The sequence below is a fragment of the Leucopleurus acutus genome, assembly GCF_964270905.1.
Source record: "Leucopleurus acutus genome assembly, chromosome: 19".
Classification (NCBI taxonomy): Eukaryota; Metazoa; Chordata; class Mammalia; order Artiodactyla; family Delphinidae; genus Leucopleurus; species Leucopleurus acutus.
Window position 1 is genome coordinate 26,074,019 of NC_139161.1, and position 17,083 is coordinate 26,091,101.

The 17,083-nt window shown below is 36.2% G+C and overlaps 1 protein-coding gene across 2 annotated transcripts in view; it reads left to right on the top strand.

Annotated features, from left to right (window-relative positions):
- Positions 1 to 17,083, top strand: part of SYNRG (synergin gamma) — a gene marked incomplete at its 5' end in the record, with an annotated part of 92,850 nt that overhangs the window by 26,873 nt on the left and 48,894 nt on the right. For both annotated transcript variants that reach the window (XM_082861301.1, XM_082861302.1), the window contains 9 exons: positions 889 to 1,019; positions 1,689 to 1,794; positions 2,307 to 2,418; positions 6,099 to 6,308; positions 7,270 to 7,503; positions 8,464 to 8,541; positions 10,666 to 10,862; positions 11,490 to 11,738; positions 12,981 to 13,111. In XM_082861301.1, the coding sequence (XP_082717427.1) occupies positions 889 to 1,019; positions 1,689 to 1,794; positions 2,307 to 2,418; positions 6,099 to 6,308; positions 7,270 to 7,503; positions 8,464 to 8,541; positions 10,666 to 10,862; positions 11,490 to 11,738; positions 12,981 to 13,111 (1,448 nt within the window). The remainder of the gene's footprint in view (positions 1 to 888; positions 1,020 to 1,688; positions 1,795 to 2,306; positions 2,419 to 6,098; positions 6,309 to 7,269; positions 7,504 to 8,463; positions 8,542 to 10,665; positions 10,863 to 11,489; positions 11,739 to 12,980; positions 13,112 to 17,083) is intronic.

The window sequence follows — 17,083 nt, forward strand, 5'->3', positions numbered from 1 at the left end:
ACTCAGTAAAAATTATCCATTGCCATCATTTTCATCATCATCATCATCATTATTCATATTAGATTTTGTGGTTAGCTGTTGTGTAATACCATTCTTCTGGACACTTCAGTAAACTTTATACTGTTGTATTGATATGTCATTTACTATTGATTTTTTAAATTATTGATATTTTCTGTGAAAGTTTGGATAGCCAAGCCTATGATAATGAATATCAAAATAATCATTATCCTATCATATTGGAAAATCGTGTTTAATCTCATTTGTTTAATCTCATTTGTGGAATAACTACCATATGCCAGGTGCTTATCTATTGCTGGAAATACAGAGACATGTAAGATATGATACCTCTTCTCAAAGAGTATGGATCAGTAAACTCACCAGATGTAACTTGTGAGTTGTACACATACCCAGCCTTACACACACAGACTGAAAGATTTTACACGCACGCCTTCAGACTGTTCTAGCAGTGGTGGTCCCCTCGAAGACATGAAGGAAATGGAAGGGGCAAGATATTAAGGGGAGCTTTTCATTTTTAGCCTGTGTTCTTTGAATCTTGTATTAAAATGCATTTATATAGTTTGTTAATAAATAATATTAAATATTCTATTAAAATGCCTTTATATAGTTCATTAATTAAAAATAAGAAAATTTATGGAAGTTACAGTTTTTCTTTGTAGTAATTAAAAGGAGAAATTGTGGGGACTTCCCTGGTGGTCCAGTGGTTAAGACTCCGTGCTTCCACTGCAGGGGGCATGGGTTCAGTCCCTGAACGGGTTCAGTCCCTGGTTGGGGAACTGATCCTGCATGCTGTGCAGCGCAGCCAAAGGAAAAAGAAAAAGGAGAAATTGTGTTTTTTTTAAGCTTAAGTCTTTGTCTGTTTTTTTCTAGGCAGGGATACCAATGGGACCAATACCAGCAGGAGGAATGCCTTACCTGGGACAAGCACCATTCCTAGGAATGCGTCCTCCAGGCCCACAGTACACTCCAGACATGCAGAAGCAGTTTGCTGAGGAGCAGCAGTAAGAGATCTCAGGATGCAAGGATAAAGATACATGATAGCCATCAATTGTAAAATTGTCACGTGATCTGTAGTGCAGATTTGAAGCTCGGTGCCTTTACGGTACCTTTAAAACTTTAAAATACTCTTATTATTTAAAAGTTTAAAGCCAGAAGGGACCTTAGAGATCCTGTAATTCAGTCCTCTGACTTCACATCTGGGGAAAGTGAGGTCTAAAGAAATAAGCAAGTGTCAGGCTGGGTTACACAGTTACCAGTAAGACCTGGACCCAAGTTCGGGCCTCCTGAGTCCCAGAACTACTACTCTTTCTTATGTATGATACTGCCTCCTCAAGTAAAGTTTCCTTTTTGTATGCAGAGAGTGTTTTTATTTCGTCTACCTCCCTCTCTGTTTTTTGTAATTACTTTGAATGTAAAATGTTGTCTCCTCCCCTTGCAAATTAGACAGGAAATAAATTCATGTCTATAATTTAGGTAAATCACTTTTTAGACTTATTTCATGTATTTGGAAATTAATATAGTGGTGAAATAGGATAGTCTTCAGAAAATTAGATATAATTATCAGTGAAGTTTTTAGTTCTAGAAATGCAAGATGACTTTGTAGAAGAAATATGAATATAACAGTTGATAATCCCTGAAGCTGGCTCTTTACTAGATTGTTTTTCCTTCAGAAAACGATTTGAACAGCAGCAAAAGCTCTTAGAAGAAGAAAGAAAAAGACGCCAGTTTGAAGAGCAGAAGCAAAAGCTCAGACTTCTGAGTAGTGTGAAACCCAAGGTAACGTATTCCGGCACACAGCCTACCCCCCTGAATGTGCCTATTCTCAGTCATTTAGTGGATTTTGTTACGTGGGCACCAGCGCAAGCTGAAGCTGTGGTTGATTTGTTTTGGTTTTGTCTAAGTCCGAAAGCAAAGGACTTTTCTTTTTCTGTAAAGTTACTTTATTGTTGAAGGGAATGGGATAGCAGCCATTATCTTCTCAGCTGTTGTTTTCTGCCTTTGCAGTGCTTGTAATCTTTTCTTGGGAAGCATTAATACTGGATACTTAATATCTAACAGCTGTAGCCTAAAGTATTTCTAAATGGGCCTTTTAATAATCTTCTTTAGAGTGTTGTCTTACGCCTTCGCTTTATGTCAATGTTTTTCTGACTTGGAAAATTCACTATCCGAAGTATGTGGTAAAAATATTGTAAATTGACGAATATTTGCACTTTTCTTTCAACTTACGTGGATTAGGACGAAGTGTGAGAGACAAGTAAAGAAATATATATACATTTATTGTCTCCCAGACAGGAGAGAAGAGTAGAGATGATGCTTTGGAAGCCATAAAAGGAAACTTAGATGGGTTTTCCAGAGACGCTAAGATGCATCCTACTCCGGCATCACACCCTAAGAAACCAGGTAGTTTTAATTTAAAATTTTTCTTTTGTTGGAAGGTGACTTATAGTCCCTGTGTGTTTAATTGACCATTATGTGTGTGTGCAGAGAGTGAATGTTGAACTCCTCCTTCAAGCTAAGTACAGATTTGGATGTTTTAAAATTTACAGTGGGTTAAGAGCTCTGGTCTAGACAATCTTGGGGGAAGAAACCTCTTTGTCTTCTAGTAAATGTCAGTATGACAACTTGTAAATCTTCTGTATAAATGAATATGTTAACGTTAGTAAAATCCATTCACTAAAAACAAATGTAATAAATGAGTTTACCATTTCATTCTCATTATTTTAAAATAGTTTTACTTTTGATGTACTAGTTCATATTTTATTCAATGTGATGAAACTTACAAATTTTCTAAATGACTTCTTTAAAAAGTCATGGATTTATATGTATAAAATAGATAACTAAGGAGAACCTACTGTATAGCATAGGGAACTCTCTACTCAGTGCTCTGTGGTGACCTAAATGAGAAGGAAATCCAAAAAATAGGGGATATATGTATAGCTGATTCACTTTGCTGTACAATATAAAATAACACAATATTGTAAAGCAGCTAAACTCCAATTTAAAAGAAGTCATGGATTAAATAATATTTCTCGTGAAATTTTATTTTTTAAAATACATTCCTTTGTAGTTTTTATTTTCATTTACCATCAAATAAGCAAAAGAAAAGTACCTAATAGAGCAGGGTAAAGAGATATTTTTGGGGGTTTTTTTGCATGTGTTTTAAACATTTAGCAGTTGAAATGAGTATTATCTTCACATAACTGTTACCACATCCTTTTTTTAAATTTGATATTTTGACATTTTATTCTCAGCTAATTTCAAGAATAACATACCATTAATACGTGAATAGTTTTCATAAATCATTCAACAAGTGCTATTTTCTGCAGGCATGTATTACATTGACAGTTTTTATAGGTACCTTTTATAGGTGATATCAGGAGGGCATAATCTAATATTGGCACAGTAACGAGTTCTTGACCTTCTGGGACAGCTTTGCCTCTGTGCTATTAATTTCACTTGCTAGATTATATACTCAGATTATCGTTACAAACATATGGCCCAAAGTAAAATATATACTGATATTGAAAAGGGAATGGATATTAGCAATCAGAATGAATTCAGAAAGGAAAAACATACCTAAAAATGAAAATTATAAGCTGAATAAGCTAGTCAGTAAGTCATTTAAGTATAGTCGTTGGAATGGTAAAACTGGACCCAGCATGGAACCTAATTAGATAAAGGAGAAGGCGGCAGAGAGGAATGGTCATTGTTAGGTCACATACTTTTCTATCCATATAGAATGGCCCCTTTGGACAACTGGGTATGGTTTAAAATCTTCATTGTTAAGTAATAAATTGGTGTTTTGATGTTCCCCAAGGAATTTCCAGAGCTTCTCCAGCTAGGGTCTTAAACCTAGGCCTAAAGTATGTAAAAAGTTTCCAGCCTTTTTACCACCAGAGGCATAAACGCCCATAGACTGTTTACCTTAAAATATTGAATATACAAACTGTACCACATAATTTTTATACTTCTTATTAATTATATATATATATATATAGCTACAAGAGTTTCTAAGCCAAAATATATACCACATAGAATTAACATAATTCCAGTCAAATGGAAAGAAATTTTTAGCCTAAAAAAAAAAGAAAGAAAAGAAAAAAAGTTGGTTTAGCCTAAACAGTCAGCTAGTATTATCCATAGCAGCTGTCAGTTTTGCATTGTTACTATTTTCTACCAGTACTGATCTGAGAACCCAAGTTGAGAGCTTAAATACACAGTCTCAGTAACCATTATCGGGAGGGTTGAGATTCATTATGACATGGCTCTTTTTAAACGAGATTCATTAAGGCAGTAATTTTGCATATTCATTTTGCATCTTTCATAGAACTTCAATGCTTACAGGCTTTATTTCATGGATCCAAAAGAGAAGGGTCCAAAAGAGAAGCATACAGTGTCCCCATTTTTCAAATGAGAGCCTTTTTTAAAAAAGACTGCTCCTTGTGACATTAGACTTCAGTAAATGTTAAAGCAATACAGAGAAGTTAAAAATGTGAAGACGCAACAATGGTAGTATTGTTAATGAGCCTAGTATTAAACGTAGTCCCTGTAGAGAAGGTTTATTACATAAGTGAATCTCCTATTTAACGGTAAAAAGCCACAGTGATGTTTATATCTTTTAGAGGCAAAGATCTTTTAAACATAGCTCTTAGGGTTTACTTTCTTAAATTGGCTGTTGAGTTATTTGACTTAGCACTTTATGATGTCCTTATTTTGATGCTTTGCACAAGAAAATATCACTTTGGTAATATGTTTGATGTTCTTGTTGCCTTTGTAATTTTTATTCCCCACACAGTAAGTTTCATCCTCATATGAAATATGAACTATGCTAAGTGTATGGATTAGGCATGATTTATCAAAAATTACAAGTATGCATCATGCATTGTTTTTTACTGGCATAATGAAGTTTAATCATCAGTATATATCTGTCTAAAATGTATTCAGCAACATCTAGGTTTGTTCTCTTATTTATATTGGTTTGAGAAAATATTATCCAGATAAACAGATCAATTGGATTTCAAAAATAATCAGCACTTTGATGTAAATTATTAGTGGTCTCAAGGAAAATAAATAAGTGCTAACTTAATAAAAGAAGGAAAGAAATTTTGAGTTTTACATTTTTCTGTTTTTGAATGAAATGCAAAATAGCTATAAAACCTCTTTTTTAAAAAGACTAAAAATGAAATTGAGTTATTTGTAGTGAGGTGGATGGACCTAGAGTCTGTCATACAGAGTGAAGTAAGTCAGAAAAGCAAATACTGTATGCTAGCACATATACATGGAATCTAAAAAAGAATGGTTCTGCTGAACCTAGGGGCAGGATAGGAATAAAGACGCAGATGTAGAGAATGGACTTGAGGACACGGGGAGGGGAAAGGGTAAGCTGGGACGAAGTGAGAGAGTAACATTGACATATATACACTACCAACTGTAAAATAGATAGCTAGTGGGAAGCAGCCGCATAGCATGGGGAGATCAGCTCGGTGCTTTGTGACCACCTAGAGGGTGGGATAGGGAGGCGCAAGAGGGAGGGGATATGGGGATATATGTATGCATATAGCTGATTCACTGTTATACACAACAGAAACGTAACACACCATTGTAAAGCAATTATACTCCAATAAAGATGTTAAAAAAAACAAAAGACTAGGGCTTCCCTGGTGGCGCAATGGTTGAGAGTCCGCCCGCCGATGCAGGGGACACGGGTTCGTGCCCCAGTCCGGGCAGATCCCACATGCCGCAGAGCGGCTGGGCCCGTGAGCCATGGCCGCTGAGCCTGCGCGTCCGGAGCCTGTGTTCCGCAACGGGAGAGGCCACATCAGGGAGAGGCCACAGCAGTGAGAGGCCCGCGTACAGCAAAAAAAAAAAAAAAAAAAAAAGACTAAAAAATTGTTTGTAAATAGACATCAAAGTGTTTTGCATTCATTGTATGATTCTGTTTGTTGTTACATGTTATTTCTTATTCACCTCCGCTATTCATGTTTCATTATATTCTTTTGGGGTTATACTACATCTTAATTTCTTTTCCCCTGTTGATTTTCATTTCTGTGTGTGTTTCATTGCCGTTTTCCATTTTGCAGATTATCCCACATCATTTCATTCTGCTAAAACTGTCTCCCCATCACCTGCCTTTCTTGATGAAGAAGAATTCAGTGACTTTATGCAGGGGCCTGGTGAAGCTCCCACATGTGGGTCTTCTTCCACTTCCCAGCCTTTTCAGTCTTTCCACCCCACCACCCCACTTGGCCAGTTGCATGCTCAGAAGGCTGGAGCACAGTATATCCCTCCAGGTCAGAGTCCAGTGTCTGTTGCCTTACATGGTGTCCCTGGGCAAATTCCTTATTTCTCTACTGCTTCAGCCTCATACAATGTGCAGAAAGCAGGTAACTACTAGACTATTAATGAAAGTATTTTTTAAATAATCTAGGATAATTTATTTCACTTATATAAGTAGAATAATACAGTGATGTTGGCACAGAAACATGTGCCTGAATATATGAGTACTGTTGAAATTCACCAAAGTTAAGAATATAGATTTTTTAATTCTGGGGGCTTCACATTCTGGAAAAGTGATTGGAAACATCTGCTCCTAAATTAGGACCTATTTAAACCACCTTAGAACTTTAAGAACACACTGATTTCTTCAGGAGATGCCTCTTGTTTGGGGAAATCACCACCATCATTTTCTTAAGAGTAATGAGCCAGGGAAAGCTGCTTTAGAAAGTGCTTTCAGTGATAAAGCACGTTGGGGTCAGAAGCCCAGGTTCTCCATTTACTACCAATTTGTCCCTGGACAAATCTTTAAACATTTCTATACCTCAGTTTTATCACTTGTGGGGGCGGGAGGCAGTTACTGTGTCTTGAGGCACAGAATAGTGCTGAGAGGAATCTTAGCAGACATGTACTCATCTACACGTTCTTGGTTGACAGATGAAGAAATAGGCGATAGTTAGTAGAAGTGTCTGTATCTTGTATAGGTCACCAAATTTCTAAGGTAGTACACCTTCCGCTATACCATTCTACCTACTGTCTCACAGAATTCCTGAGAATCAAAGTAGATAATGATGTTTAAGTTCTCTAAAATCGCTAAAGTGTCTCAAGCCCTAGACAAATGTGTGGACTTGAATTATTTCAAAATTTATATTATATGTGGCAGGGCCTTCCCTTTAGAATTTGGGGGGTGGAGATGGATGGTTGAAAAATTAGAAGCTTGCAGTTATATACAAATAATCCTTCATGCTGTTTGTTTAGGCCCTTCCTTGGAGGAGAAGCTCCTAGTATCTTGTGATATAAGTACATCGGGGCAGGAACAAATTAAATTAAATACTTCTGAAGTTGGGCACAAAGCCCTAGGCCCAGGTTCCAGTAAGAACCATCCCAGTTTAACGGCCAATAACGGGGGTGCTGTAGATGGACGTGTAAGTGGTACCACTACCGCAGAGGCAGAAAAGACTTCAGACCAAAACCTGTCCATTGAGGAGAGTGGTGAGCTCATGAAATATTCAGCGAAAAGTTCATTTAACCAAATGTTGCTCAAATGCTAACACCTTAGGCATTAATCTTAAAATGAATGCTGCTTGATTTTGCTAATCAAAATTTTGCTTAAAATATATTTAATGCATTCCTTTCTCTAATTAACCCCTACAATTTTGCTCTGAATTCTTTAAACATGCTGTTATTCCTTTTAAAAATTTTTCGATAACCAGTTTTTTTAATTGGAATCATTTCTGATTTAAAATTTCTTCTCCTTTTATTTTATAAAAAACTTTTTCCCCCTCAAACTTTCTGTTCTTCTATAAGGTTGAAAAGTTAAAATTTAACTGGAAAAGTCACCAATGAGAATATAGTTTTGCTTCTCTGAAATTAATCGTACACACTGCTGCCTAAATTAGATCCACATTTTTGTAAACTCAACTTGCAGAGATGAATTACAATGTGGGCAGCCCAGGAGGCAAACTTTTGGAGGCTATTTTACAGGACAAAGTGAAAAACAAAAATTTTAAACAAAAATGCTATACATCTAAGGCAGCAGTGTCATATTCAGGATTTTAAAAAATCAGACTTTGCAAAGAAGTGTTATTAAAAGCTGCAAGTGAAGCTTGGGCATTTTTTCTTTTGTTTTGCGTATGTAATCTTTAAACCATCATCTCTCATGTTTTTGTCTTTAAATTGTAATATATGTGACTGGCATCAAGCCTCATATGATCCAGAATATTGATTTTGTACATCTTAGGGGTATTTTTTTGTTTGTTTATTTTTAGTTTACACCTTAGGACATAGGTGTACAAGAGTTGCTTAGAAACCAAATTTTAGTTGTATTGGTGACTTTTTTTTTTTTTAGTGTCTCCAGTGCTCTTCTTATAAAAAAAAACATAACACAGTGTGATTTCCCCATCTGCTACATGGACCAGTATATACATTAGATAATGTTCTTTAACTTCTTAGGTGTGGGAGTATTTCCCTCACAGGATCCTGTTCAGCCCAGAATGCCTCCTTGGATATACAATGAAAGTTTGGTTCCAGGTAAAAAGAGCTTTTTTGTCCAAGATTCCTATCTGGATACTTTACTTTAAATGTTGTAAATGTAGTTATAAATATTTACTATTGTGGTTACAGAATATGCAGAAGGAATTGTAACTTTTTCTTATTTTTTCTAAAAGAGTACAGAAAATTAAATACATCTAGTGTTGAAGACTGCCTCGTAAGGACTTCTCTCATGGTCCAGTGGTTAAGACTCCGTGCTTTCAATGTAGGGGGCCAGGGTTTGATCCCTGGTCAGGGAACTAGATCTCACAAGCTGCAGCTAAAAAACAAAGATCCCACATGCAGCAACTAAGACACGGCACAGCCAAATAAATAAATAAATAAATATTTTAAAAAAAGACTGTCTCATGTATGAAATAACTATATAAATGAAGAAGTGTTTTGCTTTAATGTTTTATTGACCATCATATACTTTTATATCTAAAAGCTTTTCTTAGATTTATTATGCTTTAAAAGACACTATCAAATATTTATTTCACAGATTATTAATAACATTAAGAATAGTACTAATATGTTTAGTAAAATTTTCTGAACTCTTGGTGATTCGTTTATATATTTAAAAAATATTCTTTGACTTTGTCAATATAAAACTATATGAAGTAAAAGACCAAGTGGCATTTTCCTACATTGGAAGATGTTATTTACTTTTTTCTTTATATTAACTGCTGAGCTAAAAAATCACTGAAGTACACATTTTGTGATGTAGTATTCAGTTGGTACAAGGGAATAGTGTATTTAAGCCATATTTGATGTGCATAGAATAATGACTATTACAATGGCATGATGTTAATCACAGTTAGTATATTGCAACTTGTTCAATTTGCTTTGCAAACCCCTAAAAAACTAAAGGTAACTTTGATCTTTAGCTCTCTTTGTTGGTCATAGACTTGATCTAGGTTGGTTCTGCACTTAATTTAAATAAAACTCATGCAAGATCCCTGTAGCTCAACTTTTTGGGAGAAGAAATTATTAATGTCTGCTTTTCCTCAGAATCACATAATCACAAATTGAAAGGCTCATTTCCCAAAACCACAGGGGACTTCAGTTGTACATAAAGATAATTGATTTCCTCCCAACTGCCCGTTAGACAGATTGCATCTTTTCTTCTTCCTCTCTGTCTACAAGCCAAACAAACAAAATCTAGATCTTGGTATATTTTGGGATTCTGTCCCTTTTCTGCCAGCTTGTATTTCTTTCTCCCTTCTCCCTCCAAACATACACGTACACATAATTTCCTAGCCAAAATATGTGTTCTTATGGTCAGCCTACTAACCTGTAATCCATATCTAAATGCTAGATGTAAAATTTTTGCTTTAAGCGTTTTTCTCTGTCTGCCTTAGCCCTACTTTCATCCCCCAAACTCCTCTAACTAGGCTTGCCAGATTTAGCAAATAAACATACAGAACATCCAGTTAAATCTGAATTTCAGAGAAACAGCAAATAGTTGTTTAGTATAAGTATACCCCATGCCATAATTGGCGTCCTGTATTTTATGTGGCAACCCTATCCCTAACAGCCTTTCCCGCTTTGTCCTTTGGAAAGGCCATTTTATAGTGAAAAACTCCCCAACGGTCCCTTCCTTTTTTCAGACACTTTCTGCCATCTAACTGAAACCCTGTCTTTCTCTGAAGGTTGTGTTCCCAAAGCACCTTACCCAATGAAGTTTCCTCTAATAGCCTCTAATTCACTGGGACAAGAGAAAGGTGATACTGGTATAATTCTTGCTTCCCACTGCTATTTTCAAATTAGTCCCACCATCATTACTCTACAACTTCTTTTTTAAAGTCCAAAACGTCTGCTTATACCACCTCCATCTTATTGTTGTTCCTATCTACTAATGAATTAGAAGACTTTCTCTTACCTTTAACCCCAAATCTTTGTCTGTAGGGCCAAACTCCAACCTCTCTTCTAAGCTCCAGACCCTAATTGTCTGCTGGATATTTCCACTTGAATATCTTTACAGCAGTTTAAACCCTTGATGTGGCTTCAGTTCTCTTAAAGCAGTTTGACTTAAGTTTATTCTTGTATAAGCAGCAATGACAACAAAAAAGATGAATCACTTGTAATATGTTTACATTTGTAATCTGGTCTTTCCTTTAATAGATGCATATAAGAAAATTTTAGAAACCACAATGACTCCGACTGGAATAGATACTGCTAAACTTTATCCCATCCTGATGTCATCCGGACTTCCCAGGGAAACTCTTGGACAGATATGGGCCTTAGCTAATCGAACCACACCTGGCAAACTTACTAAAGAAGAACTTTATACTGTTCTCGCCATGATAGCAGTAACACAGGTAGACGTTGTTTCTAAGGTTAGGTCAAATTACTTTCCAATATAAACTGAGAGAATATGAATCCTTTTTTTCTACAACCTTGCAGAACTCCTTTGACATTAAAATTTAGATTATTTTCAGGATACAGTTCTTCAAAAATGTGCATTTTATATGATGTGCATACTAGCAAAATATTCCTTTGTTTAAAGACTTGAATATATTAACATTCTCTGACCTAACTGTAACCCTTCTGAACTTGAAAGTTAGTTAGTAATAGATGAAATTACTCTCTGTCCTTTGAAGTCCTTGTCTAAAATTCCTTAGATACAGATAAAGTATACTCGGTCTGGCAGCAGTTTTTCTCATATTACAAAATCATTGTAAATGATTTGATTGTAGCGAATTAACCAAACTTGTCAGAGTGAAAATGTCAGAATTGGTATGTGTTGGCCATTTCTTTGCTAAATATTAGATTCACATTAACCTCATAACTTATTTTCTTGTGTCAAATTCCTGAGTTTTGGGAGAGTCAGAGTGGAAACATACCAGGGCTACAGATTTTACAGTTAGGTCTCTCTTTGCCAGATTTGGGTTGTATGTGGTTTGCAATTTCCTAAAGTGTTTCCATTTTCCTCCTGTTCTATGTAGAGGGGTGTTCCTGCCATGAGTCCCGATGCTTTAAATCAGTTTCCAGCGGCTCCTGTTCCAACTTTAAGTGGCTTTCCTATGACTTTGCCTACTGCTGTGAGTCAGCCAACTGGGATGCCTTCAGGCCCTGCAGGCTCCATGCCCCTCACCCTCGGACAGCCAGTCATGGGCATTAATCTTGTTGGACCAGTCGGGGGAGCTGCAGCCCAGACTCCCAGTGGCTTCATGTCAACTTACCCTGCAAATCAGGTAAATGGAGAGGCTATGCAAAATGGAGAGGCTGTGCATATTCTGAGTTATCCCTGGAAAATGAATCCAGGCAACTTTTTTTTTTTCCATGAATGCAGAAAAGGTGCTGGATTATGATGGACACTGGAGGTGAAAATTAAGCAGTATTAAAACAATACAACATTTAATTTTTCATTATTTAAAAAAAAATTTCTTAAGCCTTAAGATACTTGAATTTTGGCTAAAAGTTTATAGTTCTTTATCATATATGTCTTAAACATCAAGCTTAATAAAGCTAATTATATCCTTAGGCTATGTCTTTTGAGGAAGCTGCTAAACCTGAAATTAAGATGCTTCAGTTTATTTTTCACTTCTCAGATTAGTAAAAAACGTTTTAAACATATATTCAGTGTCAGTAAAAATGTAGGGAAAAGGGTTTTTTGGTACAGCCTTTTTGGAAGGCACGTTTGGCAATAGCTATCAAAATTCTAAATGTACATGTCTTCTGACCCAGCAGTCACTCGATTAGGAGTCTCACAGAACTTAGTAACTCAAATTAGCAAAAATATACAAGGATATTTGTTGTAGCATTGTTTGTTAGAGTAAAAAATTAGGAATAGTTGCATATCCATCAGAAGAAGAAAGGTTAAATAAATTTTGGTTTATCTCTATAGTGGTAAACTATTAGATTATTAAAATGAATGCCGGTAGATGTACATGTACTGCATGAAAATATGTCCATGTTCTGTAATTACATTTTTTTTTAAGTGCAGAACAATATAATATAAGCTCGTTTTTCTATAAAACAAATGAACTGTTAACAGTGCTCACTTCCTAAGCATGGGATTAGGAGTACGTGTTCACGGTTTCCTTATACATGTATGTGATGAGTTAAAACAAACTTGTATCACTTCTGTAATTTACAGACATGACTAAAATGTTTTATAAAGATGGCAGTTTCTCAGTAATCCATTAAATGTGATTCAGCTATTTAAAAATTATATAAATTAACTGTTTAAACCAGTCTTTTACCGTTTGTACAAGAGCATTTTAAAATATTAGGCAGCATTCCTGCCTTAAGCACTTGAGTTGATGTTTTTGTCTAAAGGGTGTTCTTCTAAAATTAGGTGTTTGTACTTAAATGGGAAGAGTTAAAAAGTAGTTTTTGAAAAAAAAATAGTCTTTGAGGTTGACAGTTGAAGATTTGTTCTTTACCTTTTTATCATAAGACGTTTTCTATTTCAACGTCCTCTGTAAACCTAGGTTGTCAAACCAGAAGAAGATGACTTCCAGGATTTTCAAGATGCTTCCAAGTCAGGATCCCTTGATGACTCATTCAGTGATTTCCAAGAGTTGCCTGCTTCTTCAAAATCAAATTCTCAGCATGGAAACAGGTAGAAAAGAGTTGAATATAGTTAACACTGTATTTAATAATTGAGAAAGAGGCCATCCACAATGAGAAGCCTAAGTATAAATAAGAGAATTAAGACTCCTTACTCTCATGCTTTCTTGGTTATTCCTAGTGTATTCCTACTTTCACTCTTCAAACTTCCTTCCCTTTTGTCCACCTTAAACTTCGGCTTCTACCATTTCCTCCCAGTACACACCTGCTTAACAATAGTTCTTTTTGCTTGTGCTAAACCTGATTTATTACAGCTGAGTGCACCTGTGCCACGCATGACTTCATGTTCTTATATTAGATCCAGGTCTTCAACTGCTGAAAAGCTTTTTAGGCAGGGGCACATAATTTGACATTTTGCAATATAACATACTATTGCTTTTCCACAGAAATCATCATTTAGAAATCTAAATATTATTTATCCATGTTGCTCTTCTGTTTGAGATCAGTGGCTTTTAGGCCTTCAGGTTTCTGTTTGTTTGTTTGCATAGACAGTTGAATAAACATTTTTCTAATGTTTTAACTTTTAGGTACAGTAAGTGATTCAGTATGTTGTCAACACCTTTCCATTATTTTTTTTTTAACATTTTTATTGGCGTATAATTGCTTTACAATAGTGTGTTAGTTTCTGCTTTATAACAAAGTGAATCAGTTATAAATATACATATGTCCCCATATCTCTTCCCTCTTGCGTCTCCCTCCCTCCCACCCTCCCTATCCTATCCTTCTGGCTGGTCACAAAGCACCGAGCTGACCTCCCTGTGCTATGCGACTGCTTCCCACTAGCTGTCTATTTTACATTTGGTAGTGTATATATGTCCATATATATACTACCACTTTCTCACTTTGTCCCAGCTTACCCTTCCCCCTCCCCATGTCCTCAAGTCCATTCTCTGGTGGGTCTGCATCTTTATTCCCACCTTGCCCCTAGGTTCTTCATGACCTTTTTTTTTTTTTTTTAGATTCCATATATATGTGTTAGCATACGGTATTTGTTTTTCTCTTTCTGACTTACTTTACTCTGTATGACAGACTCTAGGTCCATCCACCTCACTACAAATAACTAAATTTTGTTTCTTTTTATGGCTGAGTAATATTCCATTATATATATGTGCCACAGCTTCTTTATCCATTCATCTGTCGATGGACATTTAGGTTGCTTCCATGTCCTGGCTATTATAAATAGAGCTGCAATGAACATTGTGGTACATAACTCTTTTTTTTTTTTTTGCTGTACGTGGGCCTCTCGCTGTTGTGGCCTCTCCTGTTGCGGAGCACAGGCTCCAGACGCGCAGGCTCAGCGGCCATGGCTCACGGGCCCAGCCGCTCCGCGGCATGTGGGATCTTCCGAGACCGGGGCACGAACCTGTGTCCCCTGCATCAGCAGGCGGACTCTCAACCACTGCGCCACCAGGGAAGCCCCCATGACTCTTTTTGAATTATGGTTTTCTCAGGGTATATGCCCAGTAGTGGGATTGCTGGGTCGTATGGTAGTTCTATTTTTAGTTTTTTAAGGAACCTCCATACTGTTCTCCATAGTGGCTGTATCAATTTACATTCCTACCAACAGTGTATGAGGGTTCCCTTTTCTCCACACCCTCTACAGCATTTATTGCTTGCAGATTTTTTGATAATGGCCATTCTGACTAGTATGAGATGATATCACATTGTAGTTTTGATTTGCATTTCTCTAATGATTAATGATGTTGGGCGTCCTTTCATGTGTTTGTTGGCAATCTGTATATCTTCTTTGGAGAAATGTCTATTTATGTCTTCTGCCCATTTTTGGATTGGGGTGTTTGTTGTTTTGATATTGAGCTGCATGAGCTGCTTGTAAATTTTGGAGATTAATCCTTTGTCAGTTGCTTCATTTGCAAATATTCTCTCCCATTCTGAGGGTTGTGTTTTCATCTTGTTTATGGTTTCCTTTGCTGTGAAAAAGCTTTTAAGTTCCATTAAGTCCCATTTGTTTATTTTTGTTTTTATTTCCATTTCTCTAGGAGCTGGGTCAAAAAGGATCTTGCTGTGATTTATGTCATAGAGTGTTCTGCCTATGTTTTCCTCTAAGAGTTTGATAGTGTCTGGCCTTACATTTAGGTCTTTAATCCATTTTGAGTTTATTTTTGTGTATGGTGTTAGGGAGTGATCTAATCTCATACTTTTACATGTACCTGTCCAGTTTTCCCAGCACCACTTATTGAAGAGGCTGTCTTTTCTCCATTGTATATTCTTTCCTCCTTTATCAAAGATAAGGTGACCATATGTGCATGGGTTTTCTCTGGGCTTTCTATCCTGTTCCATTGATCTATATTTCTGTTTTTGTGCCAGTACCACACTGTCTTGATTACTGTAGCTTTGTAGTATAGTCTGAAATCCAGGGGCCTGATTCCTCCAGCTCTGTTTTTCTTTCTCAAGATTGCTTTGGCTCTTCAGGGTCTTTTGTGTTTCCATACAAATTGTGAAATTTTTTGTTCTAGTTCTGTGAAAAATGCCAGTGGTAGTTTGATAGGGAATGCATTCAATCTGTAGATTGCTTTGGGTAGTAGAGTCATTTTCACAATGTTGATTCTTCCAATCCAAGAACATGGTATATCTCTCCATCTATTTGTATCATCTTTAATTTCTTTCAGAAGTGTCTTATAATTTTCTGCATACAAGTCTTTTGTCTCCTTAGGTAGGTTTATTCCTAGGTATTTTATTCTTTTGGTTTCAGTGGTAAATGAGGATGTTTTCTTAATTTCACTTTCAGATTTTTCATCATTAGTGTATAGGAATGCAAGAGATTTCTGTGCATTAATTTTGTATCCTGCTACTTTACCAAATTCATTGATTAGCTCTAGTAGTTTTCTGGTAGCATCTTTAGGATTCTCTATGTATCATGTCATCTGCAAACAGTGACAGCTTTACTTCTTCTTTTCCTATTTGGATTCCTTTTATTTCTTTTTCTTCTCTGATTGCTGTGGCTAAAACTTCCAAAACTATGTTGAATAAGAGTGATGAGAGTGGGCAGCCTTGTCTTGTTCCTGATCTTAGTGGAAATGGTTTCAGTTTTTCACCATTGAGGACGATGTTGGCTGTGGGTTTCTCATATATGGCTTTTGTTATGTTGAGGAAATTTCCCTCTATGCCTACTTTCTGCAGGGTTTTTATCATAAGTCGTTGAATTTTGTCGAAAGCTTTCTCTGCATTGATTGAGATGATCATATGGTTTTTCTCCTTCAATTTGTTAATATGGTGTATCACATTGATTGATTTGCATATACTGAAGAATCCTTGCATTCCTGGGATAAACCCCACTTGATCATGGTGTATGATCCTTTTAATGTGCTGTTGGATTCTGTTTGCTAGTATTTTGTTGAGGATTTTTGCATCTATGTTCATCAGTGATATTGGCCTGTAGTTTTCTTTTTTTGTAATATCTTTGTCTGGTTTTGGTATCAGGGTGATGGTGGCCTTGAAGAATGAGTTTGGGAGTGTTCCTCCCTCTGCTATATTTTGGAAGAGTTTGAGAAGGATAGGTGTTAGCTCTTCTCTAAGTGTTTGATAAAATTCGCCTGTGAAGCCATCTGGTCCTGGGCTTTTGTTTGTTGGAAGATTTTTAATCACAGTTTCAGTTTCAGTGCTTGTGATTGGTCTGTGCATATTTTCTATTTATTCCTGGTTCAGTCTGGGAAGGTTGTGCATTTCTAAGAATTTGTCCATTTCTTCCAGGTTGTCCATTTTATTGGCATATAGTTGCTTGTAGTAATCTCTCATGATCCTTTGTATTTCTGCAGTGTCAGTTGTTACTTCTCCTTTTTCATTTCTAATTCTATTGATTTGAGTCTTCTCCCTTTTTTTCTTGATGAGTGTGGCTAATAGTTTATCAATTTTGTTTATCTTCTCAAAGAACCAGCTTTTAGTTTTATTGATCTTTGCTATCGTTTCCTTCGTTTCTTTTTTATTTATTTCTGATCTGATCTTTATG